The 17571-nt window shown below is 36.6% G+C and overlaps 1 protein-coding gene across 1 annotated transcript in view; it reads right to left on the reverse strand.

The window, feature by feature from the left end:
• Positions 1-17571, reverse strand: part of ppfia2 (PTPRF interacting protein alpha 2) — a gene marked incomplete at its 5' end in the record, with an annotated part of 199406 nt that overhangs the window by 36388 nt on the left and 145447 nt on the right. Inside the window, 8 exons of the mRNA XM_079817863.1 lie at positions 1-84; positions 474-521; positions 2118-2252; positions 3270-3416; positions 3943-4164; positions 6495-6602; positions 14798-14872; positions 15802-15966. Of these exons, the coding sequence (XP_079673989.1) occupies positions 1-84; positions 474-521; positions 2118-2252; positions 3270-3416; positions 3943-4164; positions 6495-6602; positions 14798-14872; positions 15802-15966 (984 nt within the window). The remainder of the gene's footprint in view (positions 85-473; positions 522-2117; positions 2253-3269; positions 3417-3942; positions 4165-6494; positions 6603-14797; positions 14873-15801; positions 15967-17571) is intronic.

A 17571-nucleotide genomic window follows, 5' to 3' on the forward strand; every position in this document is an offset into this window, starting at 1 on the left:
CCTGAGCAGTTCCTGGTTTTTCTCCTCCAGCTGTCCCTCTAAATGTCTCATACGCTCCTCGATACTGCCGTGTCTCTCCTCCGCCTGTACAACAAACAAACACAATGTATTTCGTCAGATGAGAAAATGTAAATCCACAAATTAGCCCAAACCAGCAGAGAAAGAAACCATGAACCCTGTGATGTTGGCTCGAATCTTAATCTAGATTAATGAGTGTGTGTGTTTGGTTCATAAGGTGCCGTCACACCAAACACCACAGATATGGTTGAGCAGACAGGTAAAGAGAAGGAGTGTTTATTTCCTTAAGCATCTGTTCTCTCGTGGGTGAACAGAAAGAACTAAGTACGTCAGCAACCCATTAAAGCGAAGAAAATCCCAGCTGAGCATCACATGCAGCTGAAATACACCAGCAGTGAACAGACCCGCAACCAGACAGAGCGAAGTGAGAGAGTGTGATCGGCTTTCAGCCCCACCTTCCTAAGGCTGCAGTTCATGTCCTGGAGTTTAGCTTCCATATCAGACTACCAAACCACACAATACAGAGAAATATTACACAACATTAATAATGAGAACCGTATGAATCATTTCTATCAGTAAATGATACTACAGCAGTCTGTTATCAGGTTTAAATAATTAACAGCTGTTTAATTTCTGTCTTTTAACGATGGCCTGGCTCCGCCCTCCTACGTACTTACGCTCCTTCAGTATTCCGTCTGGGATTGCGGTATATTCTCTGGTTTTCTCTAGTCAAATTTTAATCGGTCCAATCAGCAAACAGAGGGAGTGGCTGAGAACGATGACGTTGATGTCTGCGCTAGTTTGAGATGACATACGTCATAACCAAACGTTAGCGATTGGTTATGGCAGAATCAGAGTGGCTCTGGGCAGATCCAATAGTTTTAAACTTCAACAGAGTACCCGCCTTCAAGGAAGTTAACGCTTGTCAATGGAGAGTGGCCAGACTCTATGTACAAATTAAATGTTGGCTACGTACGAGAGTCTGGTAGGACCAGGCTACTTTAAAAGTCACCATGAAAACAAAATGGACTATATTGACTTCAAACAGATGTAGCTCAGTCCTTTTTTGTCTGATTCCAATAAATCATACATCATTTTGAAGTAAAAAAAAAAAAAAAGAGATAGAGAAAATTTTGAAAACAAAATCAAGTCCCACCCCTACATTTTTTATTTTATTTTATAAAGAAAGAATTAACATAATAATACTTTATATATTGTTTAAACATTAATAATGTTTAAAGTTTATATATTACTAATATAACAATTGATAAAAAAAATAAAAAAAATTGATGCTATTTTTTCATTGAGATACATTTTCAATAATTAAAAAAAATATATAAAGTAAATAATATAAATATAACAATTTTTGAAAGAATATTTTTGGTAACGTACAGTGATCGCTGTGGAAAGGAACCGCAGGAAATAATTGAATAAATAATAACAAATAAAATAAAACGTTGAACAAAAGGATGTAAGCATTCTGTGTTTGCTGGAAATGAGTGATTGTACATGGGGTAACGCATGCCAGACAAACAAACAAAAAATGTATATATAATGATATTATTAACCACATGGCCTTTCAAATCTTTGAGATCATAACACCACACAAGTTTGAAATATATTTCCACTGCTACTGATGATATTAAAGTTTTTATGCTGATCAATGCACATAAAAAAATGTACACTAAGTGCAATATAATACCTTGCACCAACCAAACCAAGAACTTATAGAGCCTCTTAATGTGCAGTGTGCAGTGGTCTGTAGGAGAGAGAAACCACCTCAAAAATGGCCCTTGACCCCCTAAGCTGAGTAGTTGAGCCCAATATGGGTCAGAGCTAGTCGCTCACTCTCTGAAGTAGTATTGTTTGCCTGATTCATTTATGTCAATTGTTCATTCTGATGGTCCACTTCAATGAATAAGTAAAAAAATATTCACAAATTCAGGTAAGAGTCATCATTCATAATAAGTGTTCCCAGATGTTCCTGCACTTGATGTATTCTTCATTTCAAGTCAAATTATTATTTAGTTAAATACTTCTACAACACTGGTTTGCATTAAAAGCACAGCTATTGTGTGTGTGCGTGTGGTATTCAGTACCTTGGTGAGAGCTGCTATCCTCTGTGCTAGCTCAGCCTCGACTTCAGGCAGTGTCTCTGCTTTCCTCATGGTCTGCTGGAGCTTCTGTTCTGCCAACTCTAGCCGCTCCTGTAACTGCCTGTTCTTCTCTTCCATCTGTGGGAAGAAACACACACAAACACACAACACACACAAACACACAGTGTCTGATCAGAGAGAGTTTGTCATATAGCAGACATCATAGGACTGTCCGGCATCCACAGCAACAAGTGAATCAGCTCGGCCCTTTTCAGTGTTCCCAAACAAACAAAATTACATAACTGCCTATTTTTTGATTGTTCTTGAAGCTTGGCAGCGCCAGTCTCAATTCACTTATCTTATATGGAACAGTGCTGTTGTTGCTAACTACAGATAAACTATTAAAAGTATTTTTATTTTATTTTATTTAAATTAAGCTGAAATAAAAAAATATATACATATTAGATGAAAAAACGTAACGAAACTTAGAAATGTTTCCATGGTGACTAAATGAAATAAAATAAGATAAAGTACTAAAATGACTAAAAACTACGCTAAAATAATAAATAAAAATCAATTAAACCTAAATAGAATTATATATTTTTTAAAAAAGACAAAAGCACATGAAACATAAACTGAAAATATATATTTTTTTAAAATACAAAGCTAATTCAAAACATTAATAAATACTAGAATTGTATATAAATAATGTCAAAATAACACTGAAATGGAAAAGGATCTTCTATAAAAGTCAGTCATACAAATTTGGTACAAAATGAGTAAACAATTTTGTTAAAGAATTTCATTTTATGTCTGCATTATTAATTTGAATACTTAATCGATGGTTTGTCTAGTTTGTCATGCCCATCCATCTCTGTAATATGTTCAGAACATGCCTCTTTTTTTCAGCACTCAAAAATCCTGGTAAATGATTTGGCAGGACATGAAATGGTCATCTTGACCATGACATCAGCGGAACCGAATGTTCAATTACGAATGGAATGACTGTTAGTCCGTTATCAAGTTCAAAACATCTGTGCGTTCACACAGTGTATGAATACGGAAGGCAAGTAATTGCAGCATATCAAAGCAATTTGAAATAATACAAAAGTAAAATGGAGAAGGAAATTGGAAAACAAGTGGTCAAAACCTGACCTGTCTGAGGAACGCCTCCTTATTGGCCAGTTCGTTTTCCAGCTTGTCTGTGATATCATGTAGCGATGTTGACTCTCTCTGGGCACTGAGATAGCGCTTCTCAAGAGTCACGATCCGCTCCTCCATGTCTTCTTTCTGACACATAGCCTAAATAACACACACACATATATTGGCAGACTTTTGGTTAGTGGACACACACCTGAGGAGCCCGCAGGTGTAATAGTCTGCTGTCAATCAAAAATCCTGCACTATAATTACACACAGGCTTGAGGACAAATATCAACACAGGCTAATGCACACATTCGGACATGGAGACACACACACACACACACACACACACACACACACACACACACACACACACACACACACACACACACACACACACACACACTGCCTTAGGCTGCCACAACCTCTCTCTCCATCAATAACTGCATCTCCAATTCAACAGACATTTCCCAGAGTCTGTCACTAATTGTCAATGTGACATCAAGAGGGAGTCTGTGTCCAAAATCGAAGACACCTGGTCAGTTCGGGCCATAACGGACAGATTTTAAAAAAAAAGGCACCTTTTAAGAAAACTGTATTTGAGTAGAAAGGATGTTACACAGCTTCAAACATGTTGGATGAGGTTTTGCACACAGCCTAATTCATATACACCCATATACTGCACCTCTTTAATATCTCTCTGGAACCTGTTGTTCACGTCTTCGCTCTTGATGAGGTCTTTGCGGGCCGTCTCCAGCTCCTGCTCCACCTCAGACACGCGGGAGGACAGCGAGGACATGCGCTCCTTCATCTGAGCCAGCTCGTAGTTCTGCTTCTCCAGAAGCTCCTGCAGCTCCACCACCTGACTGGCCTCGTCCCCCGACTCCATCGACCCGTTAGACAACCGCTGCAGCCCAAACACACACAATACACTTTCCTTTAGTGTTGTGAGATTGACTAAACCAATTAAATTAAGGATTTTTAAATAGAATTTACTAATGCAGTGTGACATCACATTATTATCAGGGTTAGCATTGTTAAAAACTAAAACTACAACCATACAAAACATTTCCATTACTTGAAATATAACAACAACAAAAAACTGAAAAAAAAATGTAATACATATTAAAATTTCTCATTTTCATTCTCATTCATATTCTGTATTTTTTTTTTTAAATGCATTATGTAATAATAATGTTAAAACATAACATATGTGACCCTGGACCACAAAACCAGTGATAAGTCATATTTGAGGCAATAGCCAACAATACATTTTATGGCTCAATTAAAAAAATGACTGGTTTTGTGGTCGAGGGTCACATATATAAGCATATCAAGCTGAATAAATAAGCTTTCCATTGATGTATGGTTGATGTATATGTTAAGATATGACAATATTTGGCCGAGATACAACGATTTGAAAATCTGGAATGTGAGGGTGCAAAAAAATATTGAGAAAATCGCCTTTAAAGTTGCCCAAATGAAGTCCTTAGCAATGCATATTACTACTAATAATACATTTTCTATATATTTATGGTAGGAAACTTACAAAATATCTTCATGGAACATGATCTTTACTTAATAGCTTAATGATTTTTGGCTATTGCCACAAATATACCAGTGCAACTTTTGACTGGTTTTGTGGTCCAAAAAAATGTATTGAATAAATCGTATCTAAACTTCTGATTAATACAAATCAAAACAAATATGTCCAGTAAACATCTAATTATTGTCAATTTAATGGTAAAACAATAAACTGACACAGTTGACACTAAATTTAACACTAATTTAAACATAATGCACAAAGAACATACCTATACTTGCAATTTCTTAAGTCTATTTTCTAGTTTATTAATATATTAATTGTAACATTTATATTTTTCATTATATTTTTATAATATATTATATTATCCTAGGTCCTTGATTTCATGTTTTCAGCTAGTTTGTGCTGCTCTTTAAACGGATTTTTGAATTCCCAGCATGTTCATTTCTGTCTAATTGCATTCGGAGTGTGTGAAACAGAGGCTCAGCAGATCTTTCCTCTGCCATGCCTAAAATAAAGATTTCTGTCACATATTCACACTCAAATTTGACACGTCTTATGCAGCACTAAAATTAGACTTTATATCCCGTTTAATTTATGGTTGCAGACTCCAAGACAGAAGGGTGATAAAATCATTTGCAGAGCACACTGAATTTACTCCGTCAAAGCTGTGAAGCCATGAGAGATCGACACGACTTTTGTGATCGTAAATAGACGAGAATGACAAGACAAAGAATAGCCAGGGTTTTTTTTTTTATTATTCTGGAGCGGCTGTAGGGCCTGATAATGACTCACTGGCTGGCACTGGCACTTTTTTTCCACTGTCTCGCTCTCTCTTCCTTTTTTGTCTGTATCTATTTGGGAGGGTCAGATTTATTTGTTTAACGTACAGGCAAAACCAATGACCTCTAGCTGGTCGGCTGGACCCATGCATCAGTGCCAGAGGCCCTGGATATTGTCAGTGCTGCTACTAAATCTATCGAGCATCATGGGAGATTAATTTGGCCAATTGAGATATACTGTCAAAGTGCCAACCTTTATCTTCTACGAGGCCACAAATTCCTGCCATCACTGTCACCATGCCAACACAATCTAATGCCACACACGGCGCCCATCGGTGACGGTGAGGAGGACGACACGTCTCTCATCCTGTCATTCTGTCATCCTGTTATCTTTTCATCAGGAGCACGAGGCAAGATTCTGCTGCGATTGGTTTAACGGCACATTAAATGTGATCTAGAAATACAGTTTGACAGGATGAGTGTGCGCTGACTGTATAGTGAATGCTTATTGATTTTACTGTACACCTCTGTGTTTCTTCCGTACTAGACTTAAAACTGATTATACATCAAAATAAATCCCCTCAAGGCACCAATTATGTACAGTATCGTTTTCTGAAAAATATATTTTCTTTAGCAAGCAAGCATTAAATTGATCTAAATGGAATCCTGAAGAAATTTATCATAGTTTACACCAAAATATTAGGCAGCAGGACTGTTTTCAACTATACAAAATAAAAAAAGACCACCACCAAATCGGCATATTAGAATGATTTCTAAAGGATCACTTAACACTAATGATTGGGGAGCAGTAGAGACTTCTTTAGTTTGAACAGTACTGTACTTTTGGCATTCATAGAATGAAATCTGACTGTTGAGAAGACAGAATAGAGCCCGGCAGGTGTAAGTGCCCACCTTGCCATGAACTTTCTGGGCATCAGTTCCCTCCAACAAGTCCTCTGCCCCTTCTCCTGATGCCACCTTCCTCTGAATGTGGGCATTCTGCTCCCTTAAGGCCACAATCTGCAAAAGCACAATATAAAAGATAAATAATTAAAGATAATAACCAGCAATGCGGATATCAAAACACGCAGTACACTTAATGCCAAATAATATACCAAACATTAAAGACAAAATAGGAAGATTTTATCTGACATGGACATCATGGATATTCATATGCAACATTAAATATTACTAGTCCAACTTTTCTGCCTTGTGCTCCCGGATACATATTTTTGTTGTATTCCTAGAGTTTCAAAGACATAGTAGCCAATTCAACACATATAAATACCATTATTTGGTAAAGCATAGAGCAAGTCTCAAGCTTTATTTGTATCACTTGTAAGCAATACATCAGTTATCCATACAGTTTTGATGAGCACAACAAACCGTATTTTTCCTGGAGTGTATGTATGCGTAAGTTTTCCAAGGTAATTTTGGTATATTGTTGATTCTCACTAAACTGCAAGCATACAGAAAAGCAGCATCATAAATCAAACTTAGACAGCTTAGAAGTGTTCATATGGCACATCAACAGCAAGCACGGTCACTTTTACGTCAGTTTTTTAATTGCAAATGTAGGGCATTGGAGTGCTCCACCACTCATTCTGACAGGAATTGTGGAGAGGCAGGAATGTAAGAAATGAGCGTTTCGAACTGAAATTTAACAAACGACCTTAACAATTTGTTAATAGTTGGCAGGACCCACTATATTGGATCCGCAACCCATAAAAGCTGTTACTTATTTTGCTTTTACATTTTCCATGGAAGTCTTAAAGGCACAGCAGCAGCATAAAAGCCTGATTAATAATTAAAAGCCTGTTTAATTATCAGAAGGTCGAAAATGACTTTTACAACTTTTTGAATTATGACTTGAATAAACAAAATGTTATTTTATTTTATTATATGACCTCTTTAGTAAAAGTATACTTTATTTACACGTATGCGAGCGTATGCACACAATCAAATGCACAGCCTTGCAAAGTATACTTCTTTTGACACAGGCGTTCAACACATACGCAGTTTTGAGCAATCTCTCGCCACAAGTTACATCCATGTAAATACTGCAAACAAAAAAATATTAAATCCGCATGTGCGACCTGGCCATACAAAGTATGCGTGTTTACAAAAATCCGGCGGTGCTTGAACAGTACACCGATACTCTTCTGATGACGAAATCTGCGTCACGCGCACTGTACGCTGACCCTCGCATACGCATAAAAAGTGAAGTATACTTTGGCATTTAAAGGGCATGTCATCAAAGTGTTTCTATAGAGATTTCATATGACATGTCACACTGCTGTCACAGGACTAGAATGTGTGAGAGAGAGTAAAAATTCTGAAGTGATCTCAGAGGATTTCATCTGTCAATTATATAAAAATATGGTAAATGTATGCACTTTTACAATTATTGAGAGAGAGGGAGAGAGCGAGAGAAAGAGAGGGGTCAAAACGTTCAAAGCTGTTTTTAAAAATCACAGAACAGAATGAGTAAGTCATATGAGAAGTGACATGGAAGCACAGAGGACAGTCACTTCATACACAAACTTCACTCTCTCTTAAACACGTGCAACATTTAGTCGGAAGCAATGGTTTATGGTTTAAAAGGTTTAAAATATTTTTCTTAAACACATTTATAGCTTTGCTTCAGACGACATGGATTCTGGGATCGTATCAACTTGGTCTCATGAGACGATGACAATTTGGTATGATGCGATTCATGCAGAAACTTCAATTTATTTGAAAAAGTAAGCATGAGCGCACCTAGTCCCACCCATAAACATAACCTTCAGTGGGATTGTATGAAAAAAATTACAAATGAATTATTCATTGCAAATTATCCAACAATTAACATAGTTACAAATTGTAATAAGAGTGTGTTGTGTCGTACTGTAAGGAGTACCGTCATAATGGCTCTATATGCAGTTTGGAGCGACTTTTTGACCCATTCACTTGCATCACATAGACTTTTCGGAATATCTTATTTTGTATCTGAAGAAAAAGTCATACACTGTAAAAAACAAAAAATACATTTTTTTTAAGCTGTAAATTAAATAAAAACGTTTATTGGAGTAAATTTTACAAGAAAATACGGACCCACTTTATATTAGGTGGCCTTAACTACTATGTACTAACATTTCAATTAATCATTTGATACAATGCACTTATTGTGAACATACATATTTTTACATTGTACTTACATTTTTTAAATTAGCTGCATGTAATTACATCTGTAATTAATTTCCGTAGTTATATTTATAATTACACTGTTGACACTTCTCTTACACCTACCCATACCACCACACCTGTCCAAACATTGCAAAACAATTAAAACACAATAAGTACATTGTACTTATTTTTTGATGTAAGTACATAGTAGTTAAGGCCACCTAAAATAAAGTGGGGCTGAAAATACTATTTCAGTCCTTCTACATCAAAATTTTGCTTTTTTGTAATTAATTGTGAAATTTACCAGAAACTTCTAAGTGAACATTGTTTCAAAGTAAATCTTACAACATTACCGAGGAAAAAAAAATATTTTTGGGAGGAATATACCTTTAACAGTTAAAAACATGTAGACAGGTTAACATTGACAGCCCAAGTTTGTAAATTATAATAATAAAAATAAATAAATTATAATATAAAACATTTTTAATATCAGTATCCTACTGTTGCACAATTCCAGAATAATCTGATTCTGATCCCTTACAAAAAGTATTTGGTGGCACCTCAATATACTATTGATGTCGATGGTTATACTATGTCAAGTTGATACAGAATATACCATAGTAGTACTCAATCATTACCAATGTTTCAAATAAATAACATGGCACTGTTTTTTTAGTGTTTACTTCACTGAACTACGCTTTATCTTATACTATAATATAAATGATAAAATGCAGTATATCTGGACCAGCACAAAAGAGCCACAGCCCAATAATGTAAAACTGCAGTGCATACAAATATAGCAGCAGAAGTTGCTGACCATGTCGGCTGGCATATGCTCCCTAATAAAATAACCTAGTATTCTTCTAGGAGCATCTCTTAAGCAGGTTATCTGACTGATGAGCACTGTCCAACCAACACACACATTGTGCTCTCTCCAGGCTAAAGGGCATTGGGAGATTATTCCACTCCCATGTTGAGACGCTGAGTCCACTACGAGCTCAGAGAAAGCGGGATAGATGGATGGATGGAAATAAGAGAGACATCCGCTTTCTTTTGTTTGGTTTATTGCCGCTCGCCGCGCATTCCTTTAATGAGGCGCCAATTAAAGGGCTTCACGCTTTTGAAGGCACAGAAAGGGAATTGTCTGCCATTTTTCGAGACCTGAAGATCAAACAATCCCGCACCTTCTGACTCCACAAAGAGCCGGAATATTGAGTCAACTTGCAAATGAAGGTAAATGAGAAGTGGAGGCCCAATGAAAGTGAGCATGTTCGCTTTGATGTCGTTCATTTGGTGTCATCAAAGAGGAGCGCGTGAATGCACGGATGTGCTGGTTTGTTTCAAACAGAAAGAACTACTTCACGGAAACCTGATTCATCTTTGTGACGCACCTGAATGGGTTGAGTGAAACAACATTTTGCTCCCTCTAACACAGAGATATTAAAGTGAGTTTGATATTTAGATGGTTCAGTTATATTCGTGAAAAAATGAAGTACTCTCCATCATTTTAAGATTACATTGTGAGCATAGCTGAGACATATGAAGGTATAAAAAGCTGAACTAATCAAATTTCAAAATTATCTTCTGAATAATAATGTATAACAGCATTCAATCAAATGTATCTAATGAAATCAAATGTATTCTACAAGATTAGCAGCAGTACACTGCCCGGCCAAAACAAAAAAAGTCACTGTTTGGGATTAAATAGGCAAATGCTTAATAGTCTATGATTGGATCATTATTGCAGTGATTATTACGTTTCTAGCATGTTATATGTTTGGCAACAGTTCTTCTAAGCCTAATTGATGGAGTGTGCAGCTTTTCATTTCTTAAAAAAAACATGTAGGAAGAAACATTATGGCCATATTCCAGGATTACAAAGTCAAGATTCATCAGGCTCAAATTGTAAAAGAATGGTTGGAAGAATTGGCACCTCAGTCCAGACCTTAAATTCATTGAAAGTTTTTGGGATGTGCTGAAGGAGACTTTACAGAGTGCTTGACTCTTGCACTGTCAATACAAGATCTTGACCAAAATTGACGCATGACACAAAAAATAAAAGACTGACAGTAGGGGTGTAACGGTACACAAAACTGACGGTTCGGTACGTATCTTGGTTTTGAAATCACGGTTCGGTACGAGTTTTACAAAATTGCTTTTTAGATTTAACAGTGGTTTACTGAAGAAGAAAAAAAGTGTCTGTCCTTGAATTAATTAAATTATATCTAAAAGTGTATTGAAGATATTGCTGTAAACTATATAGGGAGCCCTTACTTGCACATTAATATTAAAGGTTAACAAAATAGAGCCCAAACTATTAGCCTAAATTCAGTTGCTATTTATTTTTAGGTATAATAATCAACACTCAAATAACACATTGTATGCAAACATGTAAACTTCACATAAGGCAGTTTTTGCATTAACTTCTAAATCTAATTATAAAATAGTTTTTTTATCCAATTGGTTGTTGAAATATAATAATTTATACAGTGTCTGTCATTTTCATGACAGGTTTATTTAACATGTATGAAATAATCAAGACATCACTAACAGTAGAATATAATGAATATCTAGGCTAATATAGAGCATATATTTAGTGAAAGAGTTGATTTCTCTAGTGAATACAATTCTGTGGACACTGAATGACTGCCTGAGGTAAATGTGATGCTAACGTTACATGACATTGTTTAGTTTACAAGCAGTGATATTGACGTCTTTCCGCCGTTGAAACACTGATTTAGCGATTAAACCACATATACATGACAGTAAGTTGTAATGTATCTTCAGCATACCTTCATTCATGTTTATTCTTTAGTAAGAGATGATCGATCCTTTCACAGATGATTGCGTTCACACGCGTGCACGTCGCGCGGCCTCTTGAACTGTTAACGTCGGTAACGTTACACGCGTGCACTGAACCTACCTATAATCTATAATTAGAATATCATCAATAAGTTGATTTATTTCACTAATTCCATTCAAAAAGTGAAACTTGTATATTATATTAATTCATTACACACAGACTGATATATTTCAAAAGTTAATTTCTTTTAATTTTGATGATTATAACAGACAACTAAGGAAAATCCCAAATTCAGTATCTCAGAAAATTAGAATATTGTGAAAAGGTTCAATATTGAAGACACCTGGTGCCACACTCTAATCAGCTAATGAACTCAAAACACCTGCAAAGGCCTTTAAATGGTCTCTCAGTCTCGTTCAGTAGGCTACACAATCATGGGGAAGACTGCTGACTTGACAGTTGTCCAAAAGACGACCATTGACACCTTGCACAAGGAGGGCAAGACACAAAAGGTCATTGCAAAAAAGGCTGGCTGTTCACAGAGCTCTGTGTCCAAGCACATTAATAGAGGGGTGAAGGGAAGGAAAAGATGTGGTAGAAAAAAGTGTACAAGCAATAGGGATAACCGCACCCTGGAGAGGATTATGAAACAAAACCCATTCAAAAATGTGGGGGAGATTCAGAAAGAGTGGACTGCAGCTGGAGTCAGTGCTTCAAGAACCACTACGCACAGACGTATGCAAGACATGGGTTTCAGCTGTCGCATTCCTTGTGTCAAGCCACTCTTGAACAACAGACAGCGTCAGAAGAGTCTGGCCTGTGCTAAAGACAAAAAGGAAAAAAAAGTGGTCCAAAGTTATGTTCTCTGATGAAAGTAAATTTTGCATTTCCTTTGGAAATCAGGGTCCCAGAGTCTGGAGGAAGAGTGGAGAGGCACACAATCCACGTTGCTTGAGGTCCAGTTTAAAGTTTCCAAAGTCAGTGATGGGTTTAGGGTGCCATGTCATCTGCTGGTGTTGGTCCACTGTGTTTTCTGAGGTCCAAGGTCAACACAGCCGTATACCAGGAAGTTTTAGAGCACTTCATGCTTCCTGCTGCTGACCAACTTTATGGAGATGCAGATTTCATTTTCCAATAGGACTTGGCACCTGGACACAGTGCCAAAGCAACCAGTACCTGGTTTAAGGAACATGGTATCCCTGTTCTTAATTGGCCAGCAAACTCGCCTGACCTTAACTCCATAGAAAATCTATGGGGTATTGTGAAGAGGAAGATGCGATATGCCAGACCCAACAATGCAGAAGAGCTGAAGGCCACTATCAGAGCAACCTGGGCTCTCATAACACCTGAGCAGTGCCACAGACTGATCGACTCCATGCCACGACGCATTGCTGCAGTAATTCAGGCAAAAGGAGCCCCAATTAAGTATTGAGTTCTGTACATGCTCATACTTTTCATGTTTATTCTTTTCAGTTGGCCAAGATTTCTAAAAATTCTTTATTTGTATTGGTCTTAAGTAATATTCTAATTTTATGAGATACTGAATTTGGGATTTTCCTTAGTAGTCTGTTATAATCATCAAAATTAAAAGAAATAAACATTTAAAATATATCAGTCTGTGTGTAAAGAATGAATATAATATACAAGTTTCACTTTTTGAATGGAATTAGTGAAATAAATCAACTTTTTGATGATATTCTAATTATATGACCAGCACCTGTATATAGGGTCAATTCAGGTTGATTGGGACACTTGTTGACATTGAGATGACTGGGAAAAAGTATCCCAATCACCCTGAATTCAGGTGAAGCGAATATCGCTGATCATCTCGTAACAAGGCCACATATTAATGTCTGGATAGATTAGACGGTAAGCAAACAATCAGTTCTCATAATCAACATGTTGGACGCAGGAGAAATGGGCAGGAATGAAGACCTAAGCGACTTTGACAAGGGCTAAACTGTTATGGCAAAGCGACTGGGTTGCTCCGGATTTTGGAGAATGCAGAGCTTTAAAGTCAAAAAGGTTGAGACCCACTATCATAGTGTGTTGTTGATCTACACTTTACACATAGAAGGTTGTCTGGGTATTCATTAAGTATTTTCATTGTTTGAGTATTTTCAGAGCTATTAGTTTCTACACTTCAGACACTATTTACACAGACAGAACATCTTAAATAAGCTCAAGTACATACTTTGCTTTAATAAGTGCTATGTGACATCTGTGATTCTCCGCTCTGGAAAAGCACCCGCCACCACTGTATTCTGAACAAGCCCAAACTGCCTCTGCTATTCACTAAGTTGTTCAAATGTCCTCTTATAACATCAATGAATCGTTATTCAAAAGCATGATGTTTTAAATGACTAGTACTAATAATAAATACATATTTTCTGGGAAGTAAAAAACTTGGGCAGCTTAGGGGCTGGATGGAATTTAAAAGCAGCCGCAACTGAAATCCTTGTGTTTTTTCATTTCCCAGAAACAGAATTCATAACAAATCTTTCTGTCGCATGGTTGGTGTTGGCGAGAAGAACTGTGCTGCGTCTATGTAAGTGAGAATGTTCTCACCAGTATGCTTGCTGTTGGTCTTGATTTGTGGAGTTGTTAAATATTTTATATATGATTTATTTAAGACGTGGTGCATTTTGAAATGCATACTTTACATGTTGTGCATTCTTTATGAAATGTTTACAATAATTGTAAAGTTGTTAAAATGATAACAAAAAGCTGTAAGGTATATGTTATAATGTTAAAATGTTTATTTTATGAAACCTTATTGTAAAGTGTTAAAATGGAGGAAACGAAGACACCCCACAGCCTCTATTTTTTATGACTGAGTCAGTCTTATTTTAAATAAGCTATTCTCTCCTCTCATGACCCAAAGAGATCACACAAGTGTTAATTCAGAAGCAGAAATGATTACACGCAACAGACCTCGCAGAGTGATCAAGATCAATATACACATTCTCAATATGAAATATCTCTTTAAAAAAAAGTTATTTGGCTCTTGTTGAGAAGTTTGCAGCTCTTTCAGCTAAAACTGCACCATCTGGACTGATATTACTAGAATAAACACTAAAATACACAATGCTCTGTTTGCTCTGTTGCATTTCACGCTAATCAGATCAAGCAAAAACAACATGGCATAGCAACAAATTAAACATATTTAGCATGTTTATGGAGTATGTTTATCTCATAGATAGAACCTTTCTGGTGCAGATTGCTGTATATGTAATAAGAGGCTCACCTCCTGATTGGCTGCGGCCAACTCCTCCTCCAAGGCAGAGACCCGCTCTAGTGACACCCGCAATCTCTCCCGTACCTGAACGAAAGGAAACAAGACACTCCATCACTTACTGTTCATCAAGGTTGAGCTTTACTCAGAACTGAAGTGAGAATGTTTTTTATATTACTGATTTAGATTTGAATTTGAGGTAGCAAATATAATGCAGAATTGCAGAATTGAAGAAAGTACAATTACAACTGGAACTAAAATTCTAGTTTAGTTTTAATAGTATAATTGAATTGTTCTATTATGAATTACCTATAATCATGATATCATACACATAACATTATTTTCATAAAGTTATTGTTGTGGCACTGTATTTTTAAATTTTTTATTAGAAGTTTTGAAAATGGAATGAACCGAAAAAAAAAAAAAAAAAAAAAAACGATTAAAAACCCTCTAATCGGTCTCTCTGGTGACCTGTTTGATCACTGGAATCATTTCAGTGGGTTCAGCCTTTCATCACTGGATGACCAGTTGTCACTAAAACTACGGTCCCATATATCACGAGCAATTTCCTGCCGTCTGTTACCTAACGCCTTATAAATGACACTGTCTGTAGAAGGCCGCAGAAGAGATTACAGCTGGATGAACTGCCACACAAGGGCTTAATCCATAAATAAAACACCACTGGATGAAGGAAAAGAGAGGTGGGACAGTGGGCTGCAGTGTTTAATAAATGTCCTTCAACCTCACTGTCCAAAAATCAGGAGATAACATTGTTAAAATATTACTCTGGTTACTAAAACAGATGAGTTCTAGATCAGTCAGCCTATGCTTTATATGGGTTAACATCAACAGGTTTGTAGTACTGTACATTTGGTATGCCACGTATACATTTATATTAGATTTCCATCATGAACGTTTGCAATGCACTGTAGGAAAGCATAGAGAACATTGTGCTGGCCTTAAGAATTCAACCAAAAACAACAGGAACCTAAGCAGGTGTTGATCTCACGGTTTACCTTCTCATCCAGTGCTTTGTGGTGCTCAAAGAGGGACTTGAGAGCTTTGAGGACCTCCACCTCACTGGAGACGCCAGAAGGAGACTGGGCCTGCCGTTTCACCACCGTCATGCGTAGGGAACGTTCATGCCTCGAAACCAAACACTCCAAATGCTCCAACAGTAGCTGTGGCACATATAAGAAGATAATGAAGTCTAGCATCACAATCCTCAATTGCTATTACAAGCATAATACATTATACCAAACGTAAAACTGAAACTATATACAAAACTTATTTAACACTAAGTTTGTAGCTTAAATAAACAAATTACCACAATCAAGTCTATAAGAAAACCTTAAATTTAGTAACTAATCTAAAACGTAAACTAGATCTAAATCTTAAACTAAATCAGAAATGTAAAACAAAATTTAAAAAGCGGACATTAAATCTAAAGCTAAAAGGAAAACCCAAATAGAGTAACTAATCTAAAACTGAAACTAAAGCCAAATATAAAGACTACTAACTCTAAAATTAAAGCTAAATCTAAAGCTAAAGATAAAACCAAAGCTGAATCTTAAGAAAAAAATAATAATTTGAATATAAATAAAAAAACTGCTAAATATAAAAATAAAAACTAAATTAACAGCAAAAAATAGATCTAAACTTAGTAACTAATCTAAAACTGAAACCAAATGTCTCATGACGAAAAAATTGACCTCATGTTGCAGCATATCACTAAACCCTCAAGGACATTCTTCATTTGAAAATTAATGATATGTGCTTAACACACCATGTTGTCTTTTCTCATTTTACAAGGAAACCCTTTCAGACAGCTAACAACATTACACACAAGAAAACCCATTACACTTGAAACAATAAAGCAGACACGACAAATTGAAACCCCCTGGACCCGGCACAAAGGAGATTATGTTAATGTGGTTACTCTCTGGTCTGGTACATAGCATAAAAAATCAATTCGGCCCCAAAGTCCCAAGGACACCGTGAGAGAGAGAGAGAACGAGAACTGTCTGGCTTTAGATGAGTGGAGTGGACAAAGAGAGATATGGATGGAAAACAGAGAATGCATTTAAAGTAAAATTGAGTATGTTGTTTTGAAATGCACTCGTTCAGTAAACCTGCTCAGAATAATGCTGAATTGTATCTAAAGCTGGATGCAAGTTATTCCTACTCGATATCTCTGACTCTTGACCATGAAAGTGTTCCATTGCATGATGTTTGGAAGACGGCATATAACTTCACAATTTATAACTTATAAGCTAAAACTAAAACGACATCTCAAACTAAAGCTTAAGCAAAGGCCAATACTTCATTTAAAATAAAGTTAAAACTAAAATAAAAATGATAGCGAAATTATAGTTGATTTCCACAAGTTTTCAAATTTCCAAGAAGGGAGTTCGACTTCAAATGGAGTCGCCAAGTAGGTAGTTGGAAATTCAGGCTTCTCCAGTTGAATGTAACACAGCATTAGGACTGCAGTAGCATGTGTACCTGCCTGAGGGCTGTACAGGCAGTACTGTAGCAGTGCTGCTCTAGAGACCTATCGAGGAGCTGACCTTTCTATTTCTGCTCAGTTCCTTGCTCTCTCATTCATAACCCTCAGTCTGTGCCAGCCTCTGTCTTTCCAAGAGCCAGCTCAGCACTAAAACAACCCTATAGCCGGATAATGCAGGTTAGGTTACTCACTCTCCCTCTGTGTGTGTCTGTTTTGGTGGATCAGTTTAACACAGGTGCAGTCAGTAGACACAGCCATTAGCTAATACATGAATCTC

The sequence above is a fragment of the Gobio gobio genome (genome assembly GCF_949357685.1).
Source record: "Gobio gobio genome assembly, chromosome: 5".
In the NCBI taxonomy this organism is placed as follows: domain Eukaryota; kingdom Metazoa; phylum Chordata; class Actinopteri; order Cypriniformes; family Gobionidae; genus Gobio; species Gobio gobio.